We start from the raw sequence: 25,351 nt of genomic DNA on the forward strand, positions 1-25,351 counted from the left end.
AGGTTTTATCAAGGCAGCGGTGATTTTGAGACACATACACTTGACAAATTAGTCTCGGGTTGTCATGAGAACAGAGTTGCGACCGATTTATGCAGCACACCAACACTTTTAAAAATAGATGGGGACGGATCTGAAAGAGATCTAGAGCCCGAGCGCAGTACGACGCACTTCTCAGCTGCTAAAAATAGGAAAGGAAGCCAAACTGTTGACCCGTGGGTCTGAACAAGCTTAAAATGACCTAAGACTTGCAATCATTTACAAACATCTGCAAGTGCCTTATGTAAACAGATAATATAGGTAAATTGTTTTGTTTTTTCACCCGGCAAGCTGTCCAATGTGTTGTAGACATTCCAGGTCGAAGCTCTTTTATTAAACAAACAAGTCAGCTACACAGCCTTTCAAATTCCCACAACCTTCTAAAAGGAAAGTCAACAACATCCAAATGACATGTTCATGGGATTCCTTTTGAAAGAAAAAAAGAAAATCTATCGGCCAAGTCTAATATTTCATCTTACAGTACTTTTAGTTACAGAATTAACAATTATAGTAAAAAAGAAAACAAAACAAAAAAAAAAAAGAAAATCCAATATGCAAAAAACATTAAGATACATCGATACAGACTGAGGGATCTAAAACTAGAAAGCAAATATTTTCCAGGAATCCTCTTGACAAGCTTCAGTATTGGGAATACTCCTTGGTCTCTAGTTTGGCAACAATTCTCTCCAACTGTCTCTTAGCTTCACATTGTGGGAAGTTGCTCATCTCGTAGTACTGAGGAGCTATCTTCACAAGCCTGCAGCATCGGAGGGAAACCAGATTAAATAACAGTCAACAATGCACTTTATTTAAAGCAATCTATATATTAATACTTAAATTGTAATAAAATATAAACGTGTACGTGCCATTCTGGTTTGATGTCTGTACAAGTGCGGATGTAGTTCTTGGTGGTGAGGACAAACTCGTTGTAGAGCACCCACTCGGGTTTGTGGTCCAGGACTGTGGACGGGTGCAGCTGGACAACCTGGTTGTCCTTCACCGTGAGGTAATGACCGGTGCGCTCCAAGTGAGCTACCTAAAAAGCGGAGGGCAAGGAAATCTATGAACACTTTCAACAATGCTGGAGTGGTTTACAAACAACACTTAATACCTGCGAGGTCAAATGTCTGTTTGGCTGTTGAAATTCAGTTGCGTGACTGCAGGGCTTCCCCATTTTGAAAGAGGTGTAATATGAGCTCCTTTTGAGGCTCCAAAAGTGCTGTGGTGGTGTCACAGGCTTCATTTAACAAAACACCATGGCATCCATTAAAAAATAAAAAATAAAATAAAAAATATCAATAAAATGACCACTCACAACCCTTCAAGTCAAGAATGCAGCATAGGTTTCTATATAAATGGAATGGCATATTGTTTTTCTCTTCATAATATTTACACCACTATGGCTGAGAAGGTTCATTCATAATATTTTTTTTTATCTAGCGCTTTGCTAGTCATACGACTCAAGCGCATGACACACACACACACACACACACACACACACACACACACACACACACACACACACACACACACACACACACACACACACACACACACACACACACACACACACACACACACACACACACACACCATGACACAACCCGCCCTACCTGCATCACAGATCTGATCAGGGGGACGAGCTTTAAGTCCTTCCAGACATAAGAGCCTGAATATCCAGGTATGTCAGTACATTACATTTTTTTTTTTTTTTAAAGAGATTAAAGTACTTGAATTTGAGGAACGGAACATTGGATGTTTATATTTAAGGGAAAGTTGAGATAAACTATCTCTAGTTGGCATTCCTACCATGTAATACGTCATGTCGGCCACAACTTTGCATATTTTGTTTTCTTCGTGATGTGTTACTATGGCGACCGGCGTCTGCGTACCTGCATGAAGAAGCCTGTGCAGAGCGCTCGGCGGATGTTGATGTAGTAATCTCTGCTGGTGAACTCGGTGCTGCGGCGCGGCAGGTCGAATCGGTCCATGATCCTGGACAGCTGCTGGCGGACGTTGTCGGCCGACACCAGGGAGCGGTAGTTGACAAAGTTGTCGTAGCACCACTGGTTGGACTCGTGGTCTGCGGGAACAAAGAGTCGTCGAGATTCAAGAGTCGTCGCATCAGGGGTGGAGAACCGTTCCCCCGCAGAAGGTTTTAACCAACAGCGTCCTCACTCTGCTTGAAGGCGTGGTAGACATTGAGGAGCGTCAGGTGGTCACCGTCGATGTGAGCGAACCTCATCTTGGACTCGTCCGCCGCCTTCTTAGCCTCCGTCGGCCGGACAAAGCACTGTGGGACTAAACAAGGTTGGTATGGGCCCCAACAAAGCCACCCACGGGGATGAGTCAAACATTCAAAAACAACATAGAAAGCCTACGACGCTAGGGTGCTGGGACAGGGCAGGACCACACGCTCTAGCACGTGGTCTAGCTTTGGGCTTCTGCTGGTCTTTCCAAAAGCTGTAGGAATGGCTAGAAGATGGAGGTGGAGGAGGTTTTTTTGTTTTTGTTTTGTTTTTCCCTCCAAACCCACAAACAAAACAGAGCAGCAGCAACTTCTACCACCTTGAGATTCCTAACGCCAGGCGGCTCGGAAAGTAAACCTCGATGCATGGAATAAGTGCAGCACGCTGTGAGGGACTACTCCCTCTAGAAACGGAGCCCGAGGCACTCATTAACAAGAGTTAAATCAATAAGAAAAAATATTTACAAGAACAGGCTGGAAATGTCAACAAGTGGTGCCTGCCCTTTTCCGCTTGATTCTGTGACTAAACATTCAAATGGAAAAAAACAAACTTATTTAACAGTGAATATTAAGCCTCCAAAACACTGGTGGAAAATATTTTAAACAGATCACATCACATCAGCGTGTGCTCAAAATGATCTCATATTAGTGTGGGGCTAGAAAACGATGAATGCTTTCATTTCTATTTTCATATGCCTATCAAAAATTTGTCATAAAACTGTCCGGATTTGACAAATTAAGTTGCAACAAGTGCGATAAAAAAAGCATTTTGTGTTTCTTTTTGCCAAGGATAATAACGTTTCCAGAATATTTTGTTCATTCAGAGAGAAGTGCTCTCCAGGCCTACACCGGGCTGGTGCAGGCCCTTCACCCCGCCCACAGGCAACCCGCGGGCGGGGTGAAAGATGAAAGGTCGCCCCCTGCTGGGCATTACCTGACAGCATGGCAGTAATGGAAAGGATCTCGTTAGAGCAGTTAAATTCGCAGCTGGCGATCACCATCTTGGCCAGCTGGGGGTCCAGGGGGAATTCGGCCATCATGGAGCCCAGCTGCGTCAGGTCGCCGTCGTCGTTGAGCGCCGCCAGGTAGTTCAGCAGCTCCAGAGCCCGCATCAGGGTCTCAGGGGCTGGGGGGGGGGGAGAGGAAGCCAGAAACCTTTATTTATTTGTTTGTTTGTTTATAGACTTGGTCCTGTTGCAAGGACGCAGGAAGTAGACAAAATACCTGGAGGGTCCATGAAGTCAAAGTGTACAAGGTCATCGATACCGAGCTTCTTCAGCTGCAGCACCACAGACCCCAAATTGGACCTCAAGATCTCAGGGTACGTGTTGTCCTGGACGAAGGTTAAAAATAGTATTATCGACCTTGTCAATGCAATAGTCAATAAGGAACAATACAGATCCTCAGGGGAAGACACAAAACCCTCTAATTCCAAGTGAGATGAGGGTATGCATGTGTACGTATACACAAACCAATCAAGATTCATAGTCATTACTGCATATGTTTAAGGGTTGGTTTGAAAATAGATCAATCATTTCATACACCGGAACTTCTATTGTTGGAATTGTCAGAATCGATTTTAATATTGAAACAGTTTGGAGTTTCAGTATTTAATTTTGGTATTAGACTGTATTTGTTCCTTGAAATATTTTGGTGATGCGCATCACACGGCTCACTGAAAAGTTGGTCGCAAATCTCATGATGTATAAAATGTCAACATAACGATATAGAATAGGATCGTCAGCTATCTCACGGATATCGTATTAAAGTGATAAATTGCGGCCCGCGTCACTGCTAATTCACCGTAATTTTCTCTCTGGGGGCGGGAGTGAAATACCTTCTCAGAATTCCAAACAGAATCTAGTGATGTGTTTCTATGAGGTCACATACCTGCATCTCTGTCTTGTAGGCCTTCTCTGTGTAGAGGCGGAAACATTTACCGGGCCGCGTTCTTCCGGCGCGACCTGCCCTCTGCTGCGCCGACGCTTTGCTGATGGCAGTGACGAGCAGCGACTCCACCCTGATGCGGGGATTGTAAACCTGGAGACGCGATGGGAAGGTTACCCACACCACCCGAACAGGCGAAATGATGAACAAACACGTCTCCTAAAGTTTGCTCATCTCACCCACCTTTTGTTTTGCAAAGCCAGGATCAATGACAAACACGACGCCATCGATGGTCAGAGACGTTTCAGCGATGTTGGTCGACACCACAACCTGGGAACAGAAATGATGATAATCAAAATGTTAAAGAACTCCAATGTCAAGAATTCCAAAGTGATGAAGTCAAAACATTTCGGGTTGAACATCTACCTTTCTTCCTATCGCCCCGTTGGCTTTCCTGGGTGGAGGAGCCTCGAAGATCCTCTGCTGCTGCTGTGGGGGCAGCGTGGAGTAGAGCGGAATGATTTTGATGTCTCCCACTTCGGGCCCGAGGTCGTCCACTTCACGTTTGATCCGTTTGCAGGCCTCGTCGATTTCCTTAAAGAAGGGAGAAGAAAAAAAAAACAAAAAAACCTTCGATGTTAAAACTCGCTATTTGACTCGTGACACCGGGAAGCTTTAAGAATGGATCTGCGCTCAGACTCACCTCTTGACCAGTGAGGAAGAGGAGGCAGTCGCCTTCCTCCTCCTCACACATGTGGATTTGGATGACGGTGCGGATGGCGGCTTCCAGGTAGTCGCGCTCCGGCTCGGGTGTGTAGAAGATCTCCACGGGGTGCGTGCGTCCAGGGATGGTCAGCAGGGGACAGTTGTCAAAATAGACTTGGAACTTGCCAGCGTCCAGCGTGGCACTCATCACAATCACCTGTCAGTCACAAAAAGGTTTTTGAGCTGTACACTGAAAATGTGACTGACGAAAAACAAGAATCCTTATCATAATATTAACGTTAATTTGTAAATTGAATAGTCCTTTTTGTCCCTGTTATCAATTAATTGCTAATACCAATTTAATCTATTTAGATTTTGTCTTCGATAAGATAAGAACTGGACAATCTGTGGTCTTGTTGTTATTGCATCAGCAGGCGTCTTTGTGGGTCGCAGGGTGTTTCGAGAATAAAAATACCCAGCCAGGAAGTAACAGTACTCACCGGAGTGTCTGGGGACAAAAAAAATAAAAATAAAAATACCCAAGTGGAGTAGAAGTAGAAGTAGGTGAAGGCTTCCGGAAGACAGCGAACAACAAACATGGCTGCGTGAGCAACGACGCCGAGGGGGAAAGTATGTTTATTGTTGCTCAACAACTGATGCTGCGTTCAGATGGAGCACGGTAGATGAGAACGGGATAACCACTTTCTGAACGGCACGGTGGGAATAAAACCGGGAGCGAGGGAAAGGTACAACGGCAAAACGAAACAAGCGATATGTTGCTATGGCGATGACTCCAATTAAATATATTAAACTAAATTATTATGTGTCTGTTTATAGATAAGAATTTTAGTGATGTTTAGTAATTTGATTAGCTCCTCGTTCATTTCCGCACCAGACTCAATCTGCTACATTACATGAGACTCATTCCATCATAGAGGATGGCAAAAAGTTTAAATATTTAACTTGTGCAAAGACGGGAGGTAAACATTCCTGTATGAGCGAACCAGCTCAGCAAGCCTCGTCTCGAACTTCTCCATTTTTAAGTAAAATGGAGAAGAGACGCTTCTCATGCCCCGTCACAAAATCTTGTTGGTGCATGAGGCATAGGTCCCCACGCACCTGGCGCCGCCCCCGGTGACGTCATTAGCCCCGTCTAATTTATTATAAGTTTCCATTTCATTTCATTAAAAAAAAACAAAAACGTCCATTTGATAGGCTAGGCTGTTAACACAGCCCATTGTGTCAAATGCGTTAACTGCATATAAAAATATGATGCATCATGCCGCCCTAATGTGAATAATAGGAAAAACCTGCTCATCAAAACTATCACGCACCTTCAGATCCGATCTCTGCCGCACCACCTCCTTCAGGACTCCCATCAGGATGTCTGTGGCGAGAGTTCTCTCGTGGGCTTCGTCTAGAATGATGACTCCGTATCGCTCCAGCAGCGGGTCGTTCATGGCCTCCCTGAGCAGCATACCGTCTGTCATGTACCTGCACCAAAATAAATGAGACGTTCGTTAGGTGCGAAACAGTCACACAAAAGCAATTAGGATACAGTATGGACCACAACAAGTCACAGCGCTTACTTTAAAATGGTCTTGGCCGAACTGCAGTCCTCAAATCGGATGGAGTATCCGACCTCCTGTCCGAGCATCACGTCCATCTCGTCGGCGACTCTCTGAGCGACGCTCATGGCCGCCACTCTCCTGGGCTGCGTACAGGCCACAGCTCGCTTTGGATCTGGTAAACTCTTCACCATGTCCACGCACCATTGGGGAATCTGTGAGGGGATGGGCAAAGTCACGCTGAGGTCAGATGGCCTCGAGGAGGACAAACGCCAAAAAGCAGAGGGTTTTTTGTGCATCGTGTTGTCTCTTATCTCACCGTGAAATTATAGTTTTCATATTTCACAAACCTGCGTGGTCTTGCCGGAACCCGTCTCTCCAACGAGCACAAAGCTTTGCTGCCGGGTTATGATGTTGTTGAAGTTCTCCTTGTACTCCCAAACGGGGAGCTGTAACCTCTTCTTGAGGATCTCATAGTAGCGTGGGGTGTGCGGCAGGTTGGTGAAAGGGTTTATCTGCTGCTGCACGGCGAGCTGCTTGAAGGTCGGCATGGCCACTCCGGCTGGGATGCTGTTGGCCGGGACGCTGGGGGGCTTCATGTCCCTCTCCCGGTCTCTGTCTCGGTCTCTGTCTCGGTCCCTGTCCCTGGAGCGATCCTCACGTTCTCTGTCGCGGTCTCTGTCTCTCCTGTTTGGTGTTAAAAAATAAATAAATAAAACACATAATTTAGCTGTACAGTTTGGCACGTCATGGCTCGACCTTCTGGATCTAGAAAGGTTTTTGAGGTTGCCAAAATGACATGACAATATCCTCTTTTGCAGAATTGTGGTTTGGTAGACGCAGTCGTGTCTAGCCATAGAGAAGTAGCTACAACACACTAATTACATTTCACTGCATATATGTATGAAAGTATGTGACAAATAAAAATCTTGAATCTTGAATCTACTCTAAACTAAGCGCTAGAGGTTACTTCAAAATTAAAAAATGCATATGATGAAAAATAAAAAGTGTATCATCCTGATTGACCAATGCTTAGTCTCCCTGTACCACTTTGGATAAGAACATTCTACACTGCTTGTTTGGTTTAGAGCAGATCCTTCATTTCAGACAGTTTGAAGACAGGGGGAGAGGCCTGAATCACCCATCTGAGATAAGGAAATGTAACAGGAGACAGCTGGGTTATTTTGACAGAGGATGAGTTTAATATAAATAATAAAGTACCCCTAGTTAGCACATACTAAGTCAACTCGATAAGTTAGTGAATGTTGGGTTAATGGAGGTGTGGAGTGCAGTGGGCGTGAACAATGGATTCAAGACTATAGTAAAGAACAGAAAAGCCAGGCAGTGGTCCCACTTCCCTGAGAGTAATCAGCAGGGCTGGGCGATAAAACAATAGATAATTTTCACAATAAAATCTTTCACGATAAAAATGATAAATTCATGGGATTTCTTTTCGACACAGATATTGAGTCATTTTTCCTCTACCTGCAAAGACCCGACACGAACAGCCAATCGTCTGAGCAGTGCTGGGGCCCGGGAGCGCCGGGGCTTCCTCCGCTCCCTCCCCGGCCACAGCACTCTCTGGCACATTCTCTCAACGCGCAACAGGGATGACCCCCCTGGACCTGACGCGGCAGATGTTCCTCAAACACCAATTTTAACTCAAGCCCTCCTCCCAACCCAAGTCCGGCGTGGCGCCCAATCCCACAAAAGGAGAGCGACTGAAGAAAGAATCTGCGATTTTCAGTGACGTCTGGTCTGACACAGAGAGTGCCTCGGTCCAATCCAAATGTCCCCGCAATTAATTGCAGAGCGCAGATTCAGGAACTTTTCAGTCTGTTCTCAGATGACAATTATGATTGTATTATTCAGTGTTTAACGTAAATCCATGAGAACACATTTAAAACTGCAAATTGAGCATTATTATTAAATATATATCGTGTTCATTAACGACATTGATCAATATAAGAAAAAAGCATATAGTGATAACATTTTTGGCCATATCGTTCAGCCCTAGACGTTCATAATATAATTTTAGTGGTTATACTTAGCAACGATGGCTTGCTGCTTTGTGATGAGATCCGAGAAGACTCCCTGAAATAGTTTCATTATAGTTTTTGCCATCGTGGACGATCATTTAGACCCAACAAAGTTAAGAAGCCGAATGGAAGGAGTCACGTTTGGCAATGTTGAAATTTCTTGCCAATTGTCCAATGGTGTTCACTGCGTCTTCAAAAGCCTCAGACTCCACAGTGTGTGCATCTGGTTTAAGGACAGCACATCCTGGCTGTGCACTTATTCTATGATGACAGCTAAAGGACTCAGCATCACTTGTGTATGTCTCAACCGCACAGCAGAATTCCTAAACTTCTGGAGCACATTTACATTTATTTGTTTAATAGACGCTTTTGTCCAAAACGACTTTAACGAGAGGCACCAGCGCATACATCGACCGTTGGCGCAGGTGCCTGAGCACCTGTTTCTAAATTCAACCAGATACAAGATAGCTGTAATGGATCAGAATTAATAACAATCAAAACGTTTTGGTATGTTGTGCAATATGTTACGTTCTCGTATGTTGCTCGTGCATTATGACGACACAACAAGTTAAAACTAGTCAACTGCATCACCAACTCATATCTTCTGTTAGTGCATTATGTCAATACAACAAACAGTCAAAACCCAATTCTACAAGGAATACTGTTAAACTGTTATTTGGGTCGCTAATGACGGGTAAGTTATGTGAGATACTTGCCTGCATTGCTCTTTTATGGAGTGGACAGTCAACGGTTACCATGAGTAACTTAAGTCAGTTAGCTAGCCAGTCAGCCAGCATCACATGTGCCGCGGGTGTGATGAACGATAAGCTTAGCCTAGCCAGTCGTTAGCTCGCTTTAGCGCCGTATGTCTAGTGAGCACAAAAGAAATAAAACCTCATACTCGTCTACACGGAGAAAGGCTCAGCTTTGTGGCGCGGGCTTCACTGAGCACAAATACAGCACATCCGTCACACACACGAAGAACTACAAAGTGCTGGTATCGGACGCCAGCGTTAGCCGGGAGCGCTAACTAGCTAGCATTGGCCAACATGCCTCCTAGCCGACGCCAGCCGGGGAACGGAGCCCGGTCGGGCCGAGAGGAAGCACCCACCCGTCAGAGCGCTTCTTCCCGGAGGAGTAGTCCTCTCCCAGGTCGAGACGGTGCCTTTTGGACATGTCTGGACCAACGGTGCCGTTTCGAATCAAACAGAAGCGGTCGCGCGTCCCGGCTGCATCCAGCCGCTTGAGCTAACGCTGCACAACAGGAAGTAGCTTCCTGTGCGCAGAACGGGGAAAGGGGTCGCGCTGGAACAACAGCGCCCCCGCCCCGCGACTCCCGGGCATTACACGCAGCCACGGTTTCTTTTTTGCTGCGCTCCATTCAAGTCTGAACTCGGAAAAGTCCAAATCCGAAATCCAAAGGTATGGCTATTTAGGTCGTAATTTGGCAACGGGTTTTTCCACGATAACTGAACAAACTTAATGATGACAAAGTTCAATTTCCGTGGGTTATTTCTTTCAAACAACGTCGAACTCCAGTTGAAACTACTTCAGACTTAGAATGCAGGGAATAGAATGCATTTAACTGGGAAGCGGGAACAACCGAGTCGCAAATACCGATTTCCGAGCCCCCATGGAATGCAGCATTAGGATCGCGTTAATTGAAACTGGAACTCTAGGCCGGTCAAACGGGGTATTGCACCCCTAGAGGTACTGCAGGGGTACTGCAGGGGTACTGCACCACTAGGGGTACCGCAGGGGTACTGCAGGGGTACTGCTCCCCTAGGGGTACTGCAGGGGTACTGCAGGGGTACTGCACCACTAGGGGTACCGCAGGGGTGCTGCAGGGGTACTGCTCCCCTAGAGGTACTGCAGGGGTACTGCAGGGGTACTGCACCACTAGGGGTACCGCAGGGGTACTGCAGGGGTACTGCTCCCCTAGGGGTACTGCAGGGGTGCTGCAGGGGTACTGCTCCCCTAAGGGTACTGCAGGGGTGCTGCAGGGGTACTGCTCCCCTAGGGGTACTGCAGGGGTGGTGCAGGGGTACTGGCACTCCCAAGGGTACTGCGGGGGGGGGGGTGCTACAGGGGTACTGCACCCCTAGGAGTACTGCAGGGTGTACTGCCGGGGTACTGCACCCCTAGGGGTACTGCAGGGGGTACTTCGAAAATTAAAGAAACCGTTAAAAAAAAAAAAGAGTTGATTATATACAGTATAATGTTAAAAAAACCACATGGGACACACATACAGTGCATCATTTATGTTAATTGTATTTTATTTTCCTCCCAATGCCAGTGAACTGGGTACCCGGCTAAAAAAGAGGGAGGGTACATGACAAAAATAAAAATGAACATAAATGTGTGTCATAGGTACTGTATGTGTGTCATATGTGTTTTTTTAGACATTCTATATAACCAATATTTTTTAACGCATTTTCTTTTAATTTCAGACTACCCCTTGCAGTACCCTTGCAGTACCCCTCCGGGTACGAGTACCCGCATTTGAGACGCTGCTCTGGGCGAACAACGCGTATATTTAGATTAATTTTATCCTTGGAAAAACTCAACCCAAATCTGTATTTTAAGAAGGAATTTGTGTAAATACTAACAGTATAATGTTTGATACATTTTAGCTTATTTTTGTAATATATTGTATTTGTCTTATTATACAACAGGCAAATACAAAAAAAAAATCCTACTGTGAAGACGTTGACAGCACTTCTTGGCACGATATGCACACAACCCTCTGTGTCAACCCCGTGTCATGTTTTTCCGTGCTCAATTTTCGCGACTAAAACGAAAAGTGTAAGACTGGATTCAAGATTCAAGATTCAAGATTCAAGATTTTTATTTGTAACATACATATACATACTTCCATACATATATGCAGTGGAATGTAATTTCACTTGCTTGTGTACATATCGTGTGTCGAACAGCAGTGCTTTCAGATCCGTGCTTTATAAAGTACAGACTTTTTTAATCCAATCTACGGCCCTATAGACTCCATAGCATGTCAAAAACAAAACAAATCAGGAATTTTGATTTGATTCTGCAGGGGACCCCTGCAACCTTTTTTTTTATCAACCTATTGGGGGCCGCGAACCCTAGATTGGGAACCTTGTCTGTGCAGACAGGATAGGTGCATTTAGTTGTGGTTTTGGGATGTTATGCAACACCGATTCACTGATTTTCATTCCAGTAAAGGTTAATGATAAGAATGTGCTGAAGTGAGTGTTGACAGACGTTTCATGCAAAGGTATCATTGCAGTTAGTATCAATGATATCATAAACAAATAACATTACTTTTGCAGTATTTAATGTGCTGATTATTTGTTTCTGGAGACTTTTGGGTTATGAGGGGGAAAGTGCAAACAGAATACACCCACTGTTTTCCATTTGCTGTTCCACTGGCGAGGGAACAGCAAACATAAACCAATTGAGAATATAGTCCAAATAACAATAGGCTCCACCCAGGTTCCTCCCACTGACATGCTTATATAACACTGGAGCCATTATTTAATTTCCATCTGTCACAGCACAGGCTGAAGCAGCACAGGGCTGTTTGTTCACTGCAGCGACTGAAACAATTCGACTTTTGTTGGGATCACATTAGACCATGAGTCCAAACAGGTAAGTGGAGCTAAACAACCTCATCCAGCTGATAGTTTGAATAATCCTCAGGGAAAGGTTTATCACTGGATAGATAGTTATATGTAGATACTGTATACAGATAGAAAGCATTTATACATGGATACTGTATACAGATAGTTAGTTATACATGGATACTGTATACAGATAGATAGTTAGTTATACATGGATACTGTATACAGATAGAAAGATAGTTGTAAATAGATACTGTATATAGATCGATAGTTATACATCGATACTGTACACAGATATATAGTTATACATAGACACTGTATTCAGATAGATAGTTATACATAGATACTGGATATAGATATCTAGCTATACATAGATACTGTATATAGATAGATAGTTAGTTATACATGGATACTGTATACAGATAGAAAGATTGTTATACATACTGTATACAGATAGAAAGATTGTTATACATAGATACTGTATATAGATAGATAGTTAGTTATACATGGATACTGTATACAGATAGAAAGATAGTTATAAATGGATACTGTATATAGATAGATAGTTATACATCGATACTGTAAACAGATATATAGTTATACATAGATACTGTATTCAGATAGAAAGATTGTTATACATGGATACTGTATTCAGATAGATAGTTAGTTATACATGGATACTGTGTATAGATAGATAGTTAGGTATACATAGATACTGTATATAGATAGATAGTTAGTTATACATGGATACTGTATACAGATAGATAGTTATACATGGAAACTGTATACAGATAGATTGTTACACATGGATACTGTATACAGATAGAAAGATAGTTATAAATAGATACTGGATATAGATCGATAGTTATACATCGATACTGTACACAGATATATAGTTATACATAGATACTGTATTCAGATAGATAGTTATACATAGATACTGTATATACATATATAGCTATACATAGATACTGTATATAGATAGATAGTTAGTTATACATGGACACTATACAGATAGAATGATTGTTATACATAGATCTTGTATACAGATAGAAAGATAGTTATACATAGATACTGTATATAGAAAGATAGTTATACATAGATACTGTATCCAGATAGTGATACATAGATACTGTATACAGAAAGAAAGATAGTTATACTTATATACTGTATATAGATAGATAGTAATAAATAGATACTGTATATAGATAGATAGTTAAACATAGATACTGTATACAGATAGTGATACATAGATACTGTATACAGATAGAAAGATAGTTATATGTATATACTGTATATAGATAGATAGTAATAAATAGATACTGTGTACAGATAGATACATAGATAGTTATACGTACTGTGTCAGTTTCGCCTACCACACGCCAAGTGATGTTTGAAGGGACCTCCAGCACAGAGACACAGACCACTGGGTTGTAGACACGCCAGTTTATTGTAGAGAGGGGGCTGGATGGAATAAGCCCAGGAGCAGATAGACATGTGTCACAACAGGGGCTCCTATCCTGAGTGTGTGTGGGGATGGGGGCTTTACCTGTTGCTGGTCAGACCAACCAACAGGGCAACAGGTATGCAGCCACACTGATCCTGGATCCACCAATTACCAGACCCAGGTCAGGTGTGGCTGCTTAAACCACACCATCCCCACACCACATGTAGATACTGTACACTTTAGATAGCTAGATAGATAGATAGATAGATAGATAGATAGATAGATAGATAGATAGATAGATAGATAGATAGATAGATAGATAGATAGATAGATAGATAGATAGATAGATAGATAGATAGATCGATCGATCGATCGATAGATAGATACAGTAGATACAGTAGATAGATAGATACTTACAGGTAACAGATGCAATGAATTTAGATTTGTCTAATTTTGTTCCTCCAGGTCAAATCCCTTACGTAGGGCCGTGTCCCTCCTCTCTCCATCCCTGCTCCTGGTTTTCCTGGTGGGATTCCAAGAATGTTGCTGTACCCACAGCGACCCCTCGGCTCCACCAATGGAGGTCACACAGTTCAATGGCACGCTGTCCGCGGTGTGCCGGATGCGGCCCAGCTCCGCGCTCCCCTCGGGTCTCCCCAAGGTGTATGGCCACGTGCTCTTCAGGCAGCAACACCCCCACGGGACCCTGCAGGTCCTCCTCCGTCTCAGTGGCTTCCCAAAATCATCCAGCCGCCAGGGCCACATCCACGCCGTGCACATCCACCAGTACGGGGACCTGTCCCAGGGATGCGACTCCACGGGCGGACACTACAACCCAAACCAAGTCCCTCACCCCGGACACCCGGGGGACTTTGGGAACTTTGTGGCGTACAACGGAAGGATCAACGACGCGGTGGAGTCCGGGGCCACGCTATTCGGGGGCCCGTCGGTCATGGGGAGGGCCGTGGTCATCCACGAGAAGGCAGATGACTTGGGGCAGGGCGGGGACAAGGGGAGTCTGCTCCACGGGAACGCCGGGCGGAGGCTCGGATGCTGCGTGATCGGGGTGTCCTCACCCAAGCAGTGGGAGCAATTCCACACCGGACCAGCGAGCAGCGTGTGATGCTCCGCAAATAAGGGGATTAAATGTTCTTTCAATATCAACTATAGCTCACCCCGTAAAACGAAATCCCTAAATTAACACAAATATATGCGTATATATACAGTATATATAAACTTCTTATCATATGTTTGTTGTTTTGAACTTCCATAGTCACAAGTTCTTTGTTAGACAGTTTGCAGAAGGCTCAGGTGTTTACTGTTGCAGATGCAAATTCATGAATCAAAACCAGTTGAGCGGTGTCACACGACCCAGGACTCTCGAGCCTGCTTCACACCGAATACGACAAACGACAACAACAATCCGGAAGTCCATTCGTTCTCATGGAGAGTCAGAATCCGCACACGCGAAAATCTGCGACGTGCTGCGGAAATTCCCGTCCGATCGGGGCTCCGGGGTGCGTTCAAATTTCATGGGTTAGGGGACCGGTACGACCGGAGGAGACGTCGGTAAAGTTTAATCATGGAAAACTATCATTCATGCAAAATGGTAAATGTCCAGCTGAGCAAACTATTCGTTATTCGTCTGGAAAAACTTTGCGCTGCGAAACCCAGACACAGTTCATTCGACGGCCACTAGGGGAGGATCCGGCTGTCGGGGTGCGATTCCTGTCTCGGTGTGAAGGGGGCTTTTGAGTTCGTTTTTTGAGTTCTATGTAGTGAAAATGACTCAAAATTTGAAAGATAAACAAATAAAAGTATATACAAAACAAACTACTAAAAGTCTGATTAGAAATGTCTTTATTTATGAAGTTTTTTTTCCATTTATTGTAAGGTGTTCTGGAAGCGTTGGTGAATAAATAAATAACCTTATTGTGCAGTTATGACTAAAATATAACAACATTCAAAGTTATTTTATGAATTTTGTGAGTGAGTGTGCACATAAGTGTTTTTTTTTATGTGCGATGGAGAACATGAGCAGCCATGTATAACACATTTTGTGAACACAAAAGAGCATTAAAAAAAAATGCAGCTATTAAAAATGTTTGCAATTTAATAATTTAGGGCCCCAATCGCTGCGCGTTGCAACCGTGCAAAGAACTTTTCAAAAACGATATGCCAACAATCATTGATCGAGAGATTTCTCAAAATCCAGGTGAAGGAGGGCTTGTAGGCCTTGTAATCCAACACTGTGGAGCAGCATATTAGGAATTGGGACTTCCTATACAGACAACAACATTTCAATAAACCCGTAGAAATGATAATTCAACGCCTTGGATTATTGTGAAAATATATTTTTTCTTCGACTCCACAACAAGCAATAAGAATAACCTGCTGCCTCACATTATTGCTACAGTGGGCAGTGCAACGTTCAATATTAGGGATAGTAAAACTGTCAATGGCGATAAAATATAAATTTACTAATTACACATGTAATACCCATTAGCTTCATCTCCAGGCGAAGCGAGCTGCTACGAGGTTGCAAAATAGTAATCCGTAACATTTTGGGACATTCTCTGCCTTTTGGATTGAACATACCTAAAAAATATCATGACAGTGATGAGCAGATAACTTCTTCCCTAACACCATATACACTCACTCCCATTCATCCCTGTTTATTTTTTTAGTGCATTTTCTTTCAACGTCTAATCCCCGTCTCCGCTGGGGTTGGAATCTTCCACGGCGGCCGGGACTCGGCAGGAATCAGACTCTGCCGTGCCGGGAGAAGAAGCTCTTAAACATTCTTCCTCTTCTTCTTCTTGGTGAACCGGCAAAGCCACAAACTCCACCGAGGTGTGTGACTGGCTGGTGTGCGGACACTCTGCTTCTTTTTCTTCCTCCTCCTCCTCTTTGTGGTGGTTTGCCGTCGCAGCTTGACGTCCTACAGGTTCTTCCTCCTCAGCCCGGAGGGACGTGTTCGGCTCGGGTGTCGGGACGGGCTCCGCTGCGTCCGGATCCCTTTGGAGTCGAGAGGTGGATTCTTCCTCCGGCTCTGGGGTTTGGGTGGAGCTCTGCTGAAGGCCCGACATTTTCTCGGGTCCGTCGTCAACTGTAAAGTGTCACAACACTTGAATACGCACTCGTGGTAATTAAAAGTACGATAACAGTCTGTGACGCTCTGCCATACATACATCAATGGACTCCCCAAAAACAAATTTTGTCAATAAAATCTTAAAACAAGTAAAATTCATATTTCTGTTATAATCTATTAGGAGGCTGAGTTTCAGTGTAGAGAATATTTACTTAATATTGAATGCATTTAATTAGTATATAAGTACTTAGTATTGAAGTGCTTAGTATTATCTGCAATGTTTCCCCAGGTTATGAATAGGGTATCTCGCTATCTGACCCAGTTATAGAGGTTCAATTTAAAAATCAAACCTTGTCTATGATCCATTATTAAAAGGATCATAGACATATCTCATGGCAGTTTGTGATTGTCTTGTAGAGTAAAATATAATTCTCTGTTTTGTATGCAATGTAGGGGGCCTGGCATACTTAATAGAATGCACTACAGAAACATGAAAGTGATTGTTTTTGGTGGGCGTTGTTTGCCAACAGCATCCTAAAGGCCAGACGTTCGATTTTTGGAGGAATCGACGTGTAGAGGAGGACCGTCATCATCATCAATCCTCATCATCAGCATCATCATCATCATTCTTCATTTACCTGGACCCTGAGTGGTACATTCCGCTGGTGGTACATTCTGCTGCGTTTCATTGGGGGCGGCGGCGTCTCTTCCTCCTGTTACAGGGGAATATGGTTAAGCCAAAACCCCTCATAGAAAAAAAAAACACACTATGGTGCGGTTTTGCAGACACGGTTTAATCGAAATCAGGACTAAGATAATCCTTCAATGAATACGGAATTTAAAAATGATTTTCTGAGACGTTGCTTAATTTAGGATGAATGAGTCGTAGACTAGGAAGTCCTGACTACGGTCATGAAGGATCAGTCAGCTCCTTCTGTCTGGTCTTGATCCTGGTCTTAGTCCAGATCCACCTGGAGGCCACATGCATTCAACCAAAGATTTCATTTAAGCCTCCACTCAGACCCAGATTAGATTTAGATCTATGAGATTGAACCAGGACTCGGGCAAATCAGACTATTTCTAAACCATGACCGAGAAAGACCATTTCAGGTTGTGTGATTTAGTCTAAAACGAGGCCTAATCTGTGTCCGTGAAATCACTACTTTATATACATAGAAAACAGATACAGTGAAATGAATGTGACGTCAGCAGATTTCTGACGTGTTGGGGAATGAAGATGAAGGTAGCGGTACATTGAAAAAACCTGTCTGGGAAATTAGAATTGAAACGTACTTCCGTGTAATCCCAGAGACACATTATAAGTCAGGCCTCCATGAAGCAAGGGAGGGCGGGAAGAGAAAAAGAAACGACAGATAACGTCGATTAAATATTTCGGAAATACATGGTCCCCACCAGACGAGGCTTTGTTCAACACAGAAAAGGAGATTTATTAACAAGTAGAAAGCTGAACTCCAACCTGGCAGGCTCCATAATCCAGACAGTTCCAGCGTCTTGAGTTTCTTCTCCAGCTCCGCCACTCGACTTCCCAGAATTCTGAAGACACAAAAAAAAGAGCTTTTTAAATGAGAGAAAGTGAGATATGAACAAGATTAAAGATATAATTTTCCTATATGCATTACCTATTTTTCTCAGAATGCGAATTTTTGATACAGCAGTTTATTGTTATTCTTTGTTATTTACTGTACTTTACCACATTTTTGTTGACGACTAAGCAAAGGTTTGTTCATTTTTAGGTTTATTGGGGGACGGAACGCTATTATTACAGCCTACTGTAAGTGTACGGCAGCCCCTTATCATTATTGTAAGAGGAAAAATAAGGAAAAGTTCTTGGAATTTTGAGGCCTAAAACGATCTGGAAAACCAACTTTGCCATAACACACTAACACGGTTGACGTATTGTCACAAAGACCTTGTGGTTGAAGTTTCAAAACTGAAAACTTTGACCTGAAATATTCTGTTGGTCTTGGTAAATTGACACGTCACACGTCTCGTTCTAAAATAAACGAGATGAGATTAACAATAAGAGGCTTTATGACATCATCATTTTATTTAGTATAAATGTACAGATTCTGATGAGAATGTCCAGTTGGACCGTGTCCAGTGTGCAGCGTAGACTCGGTCAGTCTGTACTTGTTCAAGGTTACCAAACTATCGATTTATGTGTGTATTTATATAACTTGTTACCTGGTAGATGTCAGTAGAACTGTTAGATTGATATTTAAAATCCGTGGTCAACATAACTTTGCCGGATTAATGAAAAAATAATAGAAGAGAATCCATGAAATGTCGTCTGAGTGTCCTTTGAAAACACTGAAATGTCGACTCAGTGATGAGTTTAAAATACAAGGTGGTGTTGGAAAAATAGAAGCCCTGTAATGTAATTACAGAAATATCTACATTTACATATATACAATACGTAAATATGACATTAAATACGACAAATATAATGTTTGTTGTATTTAATTGAAATGGGAATTACTGAAAATGTAATCCAACTAAAAAACTGAACTTAACTTTACCAAAACATAAGTAATTTACACTGCCATCGTAAATCAACGTAAATACGTCCCAGCCCATGCTGCGTTCAAGTGACCTTGGAAAATCTTGCTGCGTTTCAGAGAACCCGGGAAACCGTAAAAGGCACCAAACACAACTAAACTGGACTCCAAGTATTGCTGCCTGCAGCTATATTTCTTCTTATTATTCTTCTTGGCACTATTCTGGCTAAAAGTGTCTGGAAGAGGACAACCGCTGCAGCTACGGACATGGTTGAGGTGTCGTTAGAACCGTGACGTAGCAGACATCTCTAGGTTCAAGTTTCATCCATATCCATCAACATACGGAGTAGGAATTAGTGTAAAGCCGATTACCGATTAAAGCCGAAACGTTCGCACACCGCCGACACGCCAACATTCTAAAACCTCCAGTTAAGTGGTGGAGCAGGATGAGTTTGTGGAGTAAGACCCTTTGTGACATCATCCAATTTGCTACAAATGTGGAGGTTGTGGCTACGAACGTCCATTTACACTGTGCGAGCTACGTAGACTGCTGTGGACAATATGTGTACTCCACACATGGAGTTATGTGGACTCCATCGCTGTAGTGTGTGTGTGTGTGTGTGTGTTACTTCCATCGTCTTAACTGCTTGACGTCGGTGGGACGTTTCGTTTGATATTTAATTATTTTGCCCGTTTTGTAAATATAAATGTTCTGTTCGCATCTAACCCGGTGCCGTGTCCCTCTTTATTTTGCAGCATTCTAGCCAGTCCTAACACGCCAACTGTAGGAGTCTAAAACAATCCAAAATGTGTCCTCACACATGAAGTTCGCTTGCAGCTCCAGAGCACCAGGTCTGAATCGTGTCCGTTTTATTTTAGTCCCAAAAGTTTAAAAAGTTGAAGAAACGTCTCTGAGGGACATGCAGTGTTTAATCCGTTTGAATGGAACCGTGTTGCTGGGAACTTCCACACGGAGAGATTTCCGTCCACAGAGACACCGTGAGGCAGGACTCTGTGGACTACAGGTAGTAGACAGCCACCTTCTAACTTTTAGGATAAAGTCATAACAAGCAAGTGCATCCGCTTGTATTAGTAACTCTGCGTATCACCAGGACTCAGAAAACTTGCGTCATTATGTCAGCCGATGCTGCGTTCATTGGAAACTCTGAAAATTGACATTGTTTTAGTCGTAATGCAGATGTAAAGAGGAGCGGCAGCACAAAGTGATGCTACGAAAACTGTTGAACTCGAAAATTTGTAATTGGTGTCGATAATGGACCCCGTGTATTGCTGCATGCAGCTACATTTTTCATTGTTATTTATTTTTATCGAGTCATTGATTATTTTGTATTGGGAAATGTTTATTGTTTATTCAAGCACTATTTTTCTTGTTATTGTTTATATCATAGAAGATACTTTTAGTTAATTATTAGCTTTATTGCATATTTACAATTTTTCTACATTTTATTGTATTACTTTATTATTATTTCTATTTGTTTTTGATAAGCTTCTGCTTCTGTAACACTGCAATTTCCCTCCAGTTATGCATAAATCTATCTATCTATCTATCTATCTATCTATCTATCTATCTATCTATCATACCATTTGTGTCATTATTTAATTGTTTATGATACAAAATGCACAAAATAATATTCAGTTATGGAAGATTAAAAAATAAAACAACACACTCATAACATACTGTAAAAAGTAATAATAATAATAATAATAATGAGTGTTGTACTTGTTGGTTTGGCGTTGGTGCTGCACGACCATGTTCTTCTCGTGGATAGTCTCCAGCAGCGCCGTGGCCAGAGACTTGAGGTCTGAGATGGACTGAGCTGTCACCGGCAAACTGCAGCCGCTCTCCTCCGAGAGAAGCAGCTCTTGCACTGCACGCCAATAAAAACACAAAAACAACAGTCGACACCAGAAAGTACTACAATATACAATAAATAAAACAACGGACTCATCCATAGTCATTCCAAAGTCGTTCCAATGTGTGTGTTGCTCAGAGTTAAAAATGTAAGTGCGGAATTCTTTGTTTTTATCTCAAAACCCTTTTCACCTTGTTTGGCCGACAGCACTCCGGTGAGAGCGCTGCTGTTGGGTTTTCCGCTGATTTTTGAATTCTTTCTGCTCTCCAGGGCGCTCTTAAATGATATGAAAACAATATATATATATATATTGCTGTTTAAACAAACAAGAGGAGTTTCTGTTCTAAAAGTGTTGGGAATATGACTAGATAATCAACTTTTACATCATCGGAAAAACTAACATGAGCAGAGAAGAAGGATCAAATTACTTATTTACAACGTTCGTACCTTATACTTCATCAAGTTTGATTTGAGCATGTTGACCTCATCCTGAAGTTGAATAAAGCGTTCGTGTAAATACCTAGAAGAACAGATTAGTTACACGATCAGCATCGCTTATTTAAATCCCAAAGGACATCCAAAAACATGCAAATGAAGAAAATACTATGGAGATGATGGTTAAAATAGCAACCATCTAAGTTAAACCAGGCAAGGCTGGAAACTGCGTTTAATCACAATTTATTGCGATTATTCGCACCAATTATCATGCGATTAATCGTGATGAATTCCAAAATTAATTTATGAAAAAAAAAATCAAAAAAAATCAACTTGTAAAACCCAATAATGTAGCTTTAGGAATGTTGTTATACTACCTCTATGCAGTTCAATACAGTTGAAGTAAAAAGCAAAGCTTCACATTTTGTAATTGTATTGTTATGAGAAAGAGAAAGAACCCCACCGGTTCTCCATGCAGAGAGCGTCTACATCTAAAAGGCGGATGTGGTCGTTTCCCAGGATGTGGTTCATCTCCATGTTGAGGCGATGAGCTTTCTCCTGGAACACGTTCCTCTCGGCCCGGACGTCCTGCAGCTCGTCCGTCAGGGACTTGACGCTGTGCTCCAAAACCTCGTTCTGCAGCAGAGAAACAGCGGTGTGAGGCAAATCTATCGACCGATAATAACTGATTATGTCTTTCAAATTAATTTGAATGAAACTGCTATCAATGCCCTTTTACAAATTGAGAAAACAGGGACATTGTTAAAATGTATGTCATTTGTTTATGCAGTAGTGTACTTTAATTGATCAAAATTGTTAAAATTTTACCAAGTTGTAGGACACCATGGGTAATACCGTTGATGAAAAGAAAGATTTTGTTTTTTTATAAATTAATTTAGGCTGAAAAAGCTAAAAATAAAAAAATAGGGAGCTTAATGGGCCAGTATTTCACAAAAAAAACATTTAAAATTTATAACAGAATTTCAGAATTGGAATGTTTTTCAATAAAGTTAAAGATGTTTGTCCCTCGTTAAGCCATTTCACGTGTAGTCTCTAATAGTCTGTCCCAGAAAAAGCATTTTTGTCCCTGTTTTTTCTTATGTCTGTCTCTATAATGCGCAATTTCAATCAAAATAATGAAATGAAAAGATGGAAAAAGCAAAAAGTAATAATAACTATGTCACAAACGAGCTCTAAAATGAAATGAAAGAAAAATAGCAAAACTGCACTTGACTGTAATCGTATGTAAGGACTGTCGATTTTCAACGTGAACTGAATTTAACAACGTCTTGAACAAAGCATAAATAAAAACATAAATAAATAAAAGGGTGAAACTAGCATAAGCATGTAACTAGTAACATCAGGTTCCTCTTCACCTGCTCCCTGGCTCTCTCCAGCTGCTGCACCAGGTCTTCCCTCTCGTGGGCGGGGAAGTGTCGCGCCCCCACCTCTTCGTCCCCGAGACGCTGCCTGGTGATGGTCATTCTCAGCAGCTAGAGGACAGGACGACAGTCAGCAGAGTTGTTATTGATCCACAATATTTTGCAATTGCCTTTAAAGTGTACAAAGAACTGAATCAATGGCAAAAAAAAACAACAACCAAAAAAGAAAAAACGGAAAAGCAATTTAAAACGCAAACTATTTTGAGAATGGCAGTGGACACTATACATCATACCTTGTTATCACCTTGGGCCTCCACCAAGCGTTGTTTCAATTCCTTCACTTCCTCAGAGAGTTGCTTATTATGTTCCCGCGAGTCTTTCAAAAGCTGAGCTAAATTAACCTTATTTGAAAAGAAATAATAAAATACAACAGAATTCATTTCTCAAAATTGGACATTGCTTCCTAGAGTTAAATAATAACATTTCAATAATTTCTTTGATCATTTAATGGTACATTTTCGCATGAGGTTTGGAGTAATATTTGCCAAGGTAAACATGTGATGTGTGACATGGATTGATGTGTGACATGGAGAGATATATCGATCGATTATAGATTTCATGAGATGAGACGAGACATCTAGGACACCTTTTTTTTTTTTTTTTTTTTAGATACTAATCCACTCATTAAAATCAGCCACTAAAATGAAATTACCTGATTTCTTTTCTCCGGAGGCAAAGTGGAATCTCCATCCTGAAAGAAAAACAAATGCAACGTTTCAGTCAAATATATCACATGACATACCATCTTACCAACATGTATTAAATTGATATTGATGCTGCGATAAAAAAAAAAAAAAAGAGCAACATCCGTCCCGTCTTCAGCGGGGGGCAGAAACCAGAGCGTCGTACACAGTGCTCCTTTACACTGAAGAATAATCGGCTCGGATAACCTGTGTGGAAAGGTGTGTTTGTGGGACGTACGATGATCTCCCTGTACTTCTTCTTGAGCCCCTGGTGGCGCTCCCGCAGCTGGTTGGCCATCAGCTGGTACTGGTCCCTCTCCTGCTGGCAGCTGTCCAGCTCCTTGGACAGGATCAGCAGCGCTTCCTTCTTGCTGTCCAGCTTGCGCTTACAGACCAGGAACTGCGCGTCGACACACATCATCACAAGGGGTCATTGACGACGTGATGGGACAGCGCGAACAAATTGGTTGACTTTTGGGAGGGGGGTGGTTTCCACGTCAAAAAAGAAAATAAACAAAAAAATATATACACGTAAGAGGGAGAGGCAGCAACTCCCCAGTCAACGGCAACAAAGGGATTCGTGAAAAATAAGAGAATGCACTTTTGATTACAGTGCTGTAAGTAATCACATCATACTTTTGAGGTCGTTGCTTTAAACCCTGCTGTAGTCCCTTAGCCCATTTCTTTTACACATCCTTAAATGGCCCAGACAACACAAATAAATACATTATTTTACTAAAGACGTGAGAATGTGATTGATCCTTTTTGGCGTGTGTGCGTACAACCGCACGCACACATGAGCCACATGCTCGAACACAGAAAGTCCCGCATGACCACAAACTGTATAATTATTATCCACAGTGTGGGGCTGGGCCTAAATGTTGACACAGGAGGCTTATTTCTGAGGAGCAATGAGCAAACAGGGAGGGGAGAGGGAAAAAAAACGTCCTTCTCTGCCTCCCCTGCACCCTGTGAGGATAAAAGCTTCGAATAAACCCTTCGTCGCAGCCCCCGCGCACCCTGCACGGGCTTCCGCGCACAAGGTGATCCCGCGAACACGGGTCGCTGTCGCCGCATATTTGAAGCGAAAGGACAACAACAACGACGACAACAACAACAACAACAACAACAGGTTCCGCACGTCCCCACTTTAAACGAGCGGATTTGTTTGTTAAACCGCCGACGCCGTGGGTTCGTCGACACCGGACAGCGCATAGCGCATCCCCCCTCCTCCGCAGTCAGGCGGCGGCCGCGCTCCTCCCGGCGCTCACCTCGTTGACCAAGCCCTGCCAGTCGCTCTCGCTCCTTTTCGCGGGATCCATCCTTCTCGCCCGTCACCGTGTAACCGACGAACGCGCTACGGTGCGCTGCCGCGGGGAACCATGGCCTCGCCGTGCTCCGGCAGCAGCGGACCTGGCGTCCCGCTGGGGGGGGGGGGGGGGGGGTGTCGACGGCGGCTCGGCTGGTCCGCGCCGACGCGCCGGGGGGGGCGCCGCGTTCAAGTCACGCGCGGCGGTGGGGGTTTTGCGCTCCTCTCCTTCGCCGCGCGTCGGAAGCGCTCACGGGCTCCAACAACGGTCACGTCTGTTTCCCACTCGACCGAGAGACACGAACGAACGGAAGGAGCGAGGGAGGGGATTATTTAAATCATCGTCACACAATGAAGTCGTGTGGTAACGTCGCGCGTGATAGCGCTGCAACACTTTATTTGATCGTATATAGTTATTCATTTATCTTTATTTGCATTGCAGCCTGTTACAAATAGTCTATGTTAC

The 25,351-nt window shown here is 43.0% G+C and overlaps 3 protein-coding genes across 3 annotated transcripts; 1 reads left to right on the plus strand and 2 right to left on the minus strand.

Annotated features, from left to right (window-relative positions):
- Positions 1-348: 348 nt before the first annotated feature.
- On the minus strand, positions 349-9,717 carry LOC307229673 (ATP-dependent RNA helicase DHX15). The gene is made up of 14 exons (XM_079999709.1): positions 9,595-9,717; positions 6,795-7,131; positions 6,466-6,659; positions 6,211-6,370; positions 4,875-5,093; positions 4,598-4,765; positions 4,415-4,501; positions 4,175-4,324; positions 3,509-3,617; positions 3,219-3,410; positions 2,215-2,337; positions 1,929-2,119; positions 903-1,072; positions 349-793 (listed from the first exon to the last, which is right to left on the minus strand). Exons 1-14 carry the CDS (start codon positions 9,657-9,659, stop codon positions 676-678), a joined length of 2,283 nt encoding a protein of 760 aa, XP_079855835.1. The 5' UTR covers positions 9,660-9,717; the 3' UTR covers positions 349-675.
- Positions 9,718-12,016: 2,299 nt separating this feature from the next.
- LOC307229686 (extracellular superoxide dismutase [Cu-Zn]-like) lies at positions 12,017-15,464 on the plus strand. Its single transcript, XM_079999726.1, has 2 exons — positions 12,017-12,113; positions 13,998-15,464. Exons 1-2 carry the CDS (start codon positions 12,100-12,102, stop codon positions 14,653-14,655), a joined length of 672 nt encoding a protein of 223 aa, XP_079855852.1. The 5' UTR covers positions 12,017-12,099; the 3' UTR covers positions 14,656-15,464.
- LOC307229674 (coiled-coil domain-containing protein 149-like) lies at positions 15,376-25,045 on the minus strand. Its single transcript, XM_079999710.1, has 12 exons — positions 24,848-25,045; positions 23,815-23,976; positions 23,546-23,584; positions 23,127-23,234; positions 22,828-22,944; positions 21,915-22,087; positions 21,464-21,536; positions 21,208-21,292; positions 20,884-21,031; positions 18,101-18,177; positions 17,262-17,336; positions 15,376-16,641 (listed from the first exon to the last, which is right to left on the minus strand). Exons 1-12 carry the CDS (start codon positions 24,896-24,898, stop codon positions 16,238-16,240), a joined length of 1,512 nt encoding a protein of 503 aa, XP_079855836.1. The 5' UTR covers positions 24,899-25,045; the 3' UTR covers positions 15,376-16,237.
- Between the last annotated feature and the right edge of the window lie 306 nt (positions 25,046-25,351).

Source organism: Zeus faber (genome assembly GCF_960531495.2).
Source record: "Zeus faber genome assembly, chromosome: 4".
Classification (NCBI taxonomy): Eukaryota; Metazoa; Chordata; class Actinopteri; order Zeiformes; family Zeidae; genus Zeus; species Zeus faber.

Coding starts and splice junctions, on each gene's coding strand:
- LOC307229673 (XM_079999709.1), bottom strand. CDS start 9,659: ATGTCCAAAAGGCACCGTCTCGACCTGGGAGAGGACTACTCCTCCGGG. Junction 6,660..6,794: donor GTTCCGGCAAGACCACGCAG/GTTTGTGAAATA, acceptor ATCCCCTCACAG/ATTCCCCAATGGTGCGTGGA. Junction 6,371..6,465: donor TCGGCCAAGACCATTTTAAA/GTAAGCGCTGTG, acceptor ATTTTGGTGCAG/GTACATGACAGACGGTATGC.
- LOC307229674 (XM_079999710.1), bottom strand. CDS start 24,898: ATGGATCCCGCGAAAAGGAGCGAGAGCGACTGGCAGGGCTTGGTCAAC. Junction 22,945..23,126: donor AGGCCCAAGGTGATAACAAG/GTATGATGTATA, acceptor CCTGTCCTCTAG/CTGCTGAGAATGACCATCAC. Junction 18,178..20,883: donor CACCAACGCCAAACCAACAA/GTACAACACTCA, acceptor TTGTGTCTTCAG/AATTCTGGGAAGTCGAGTGG.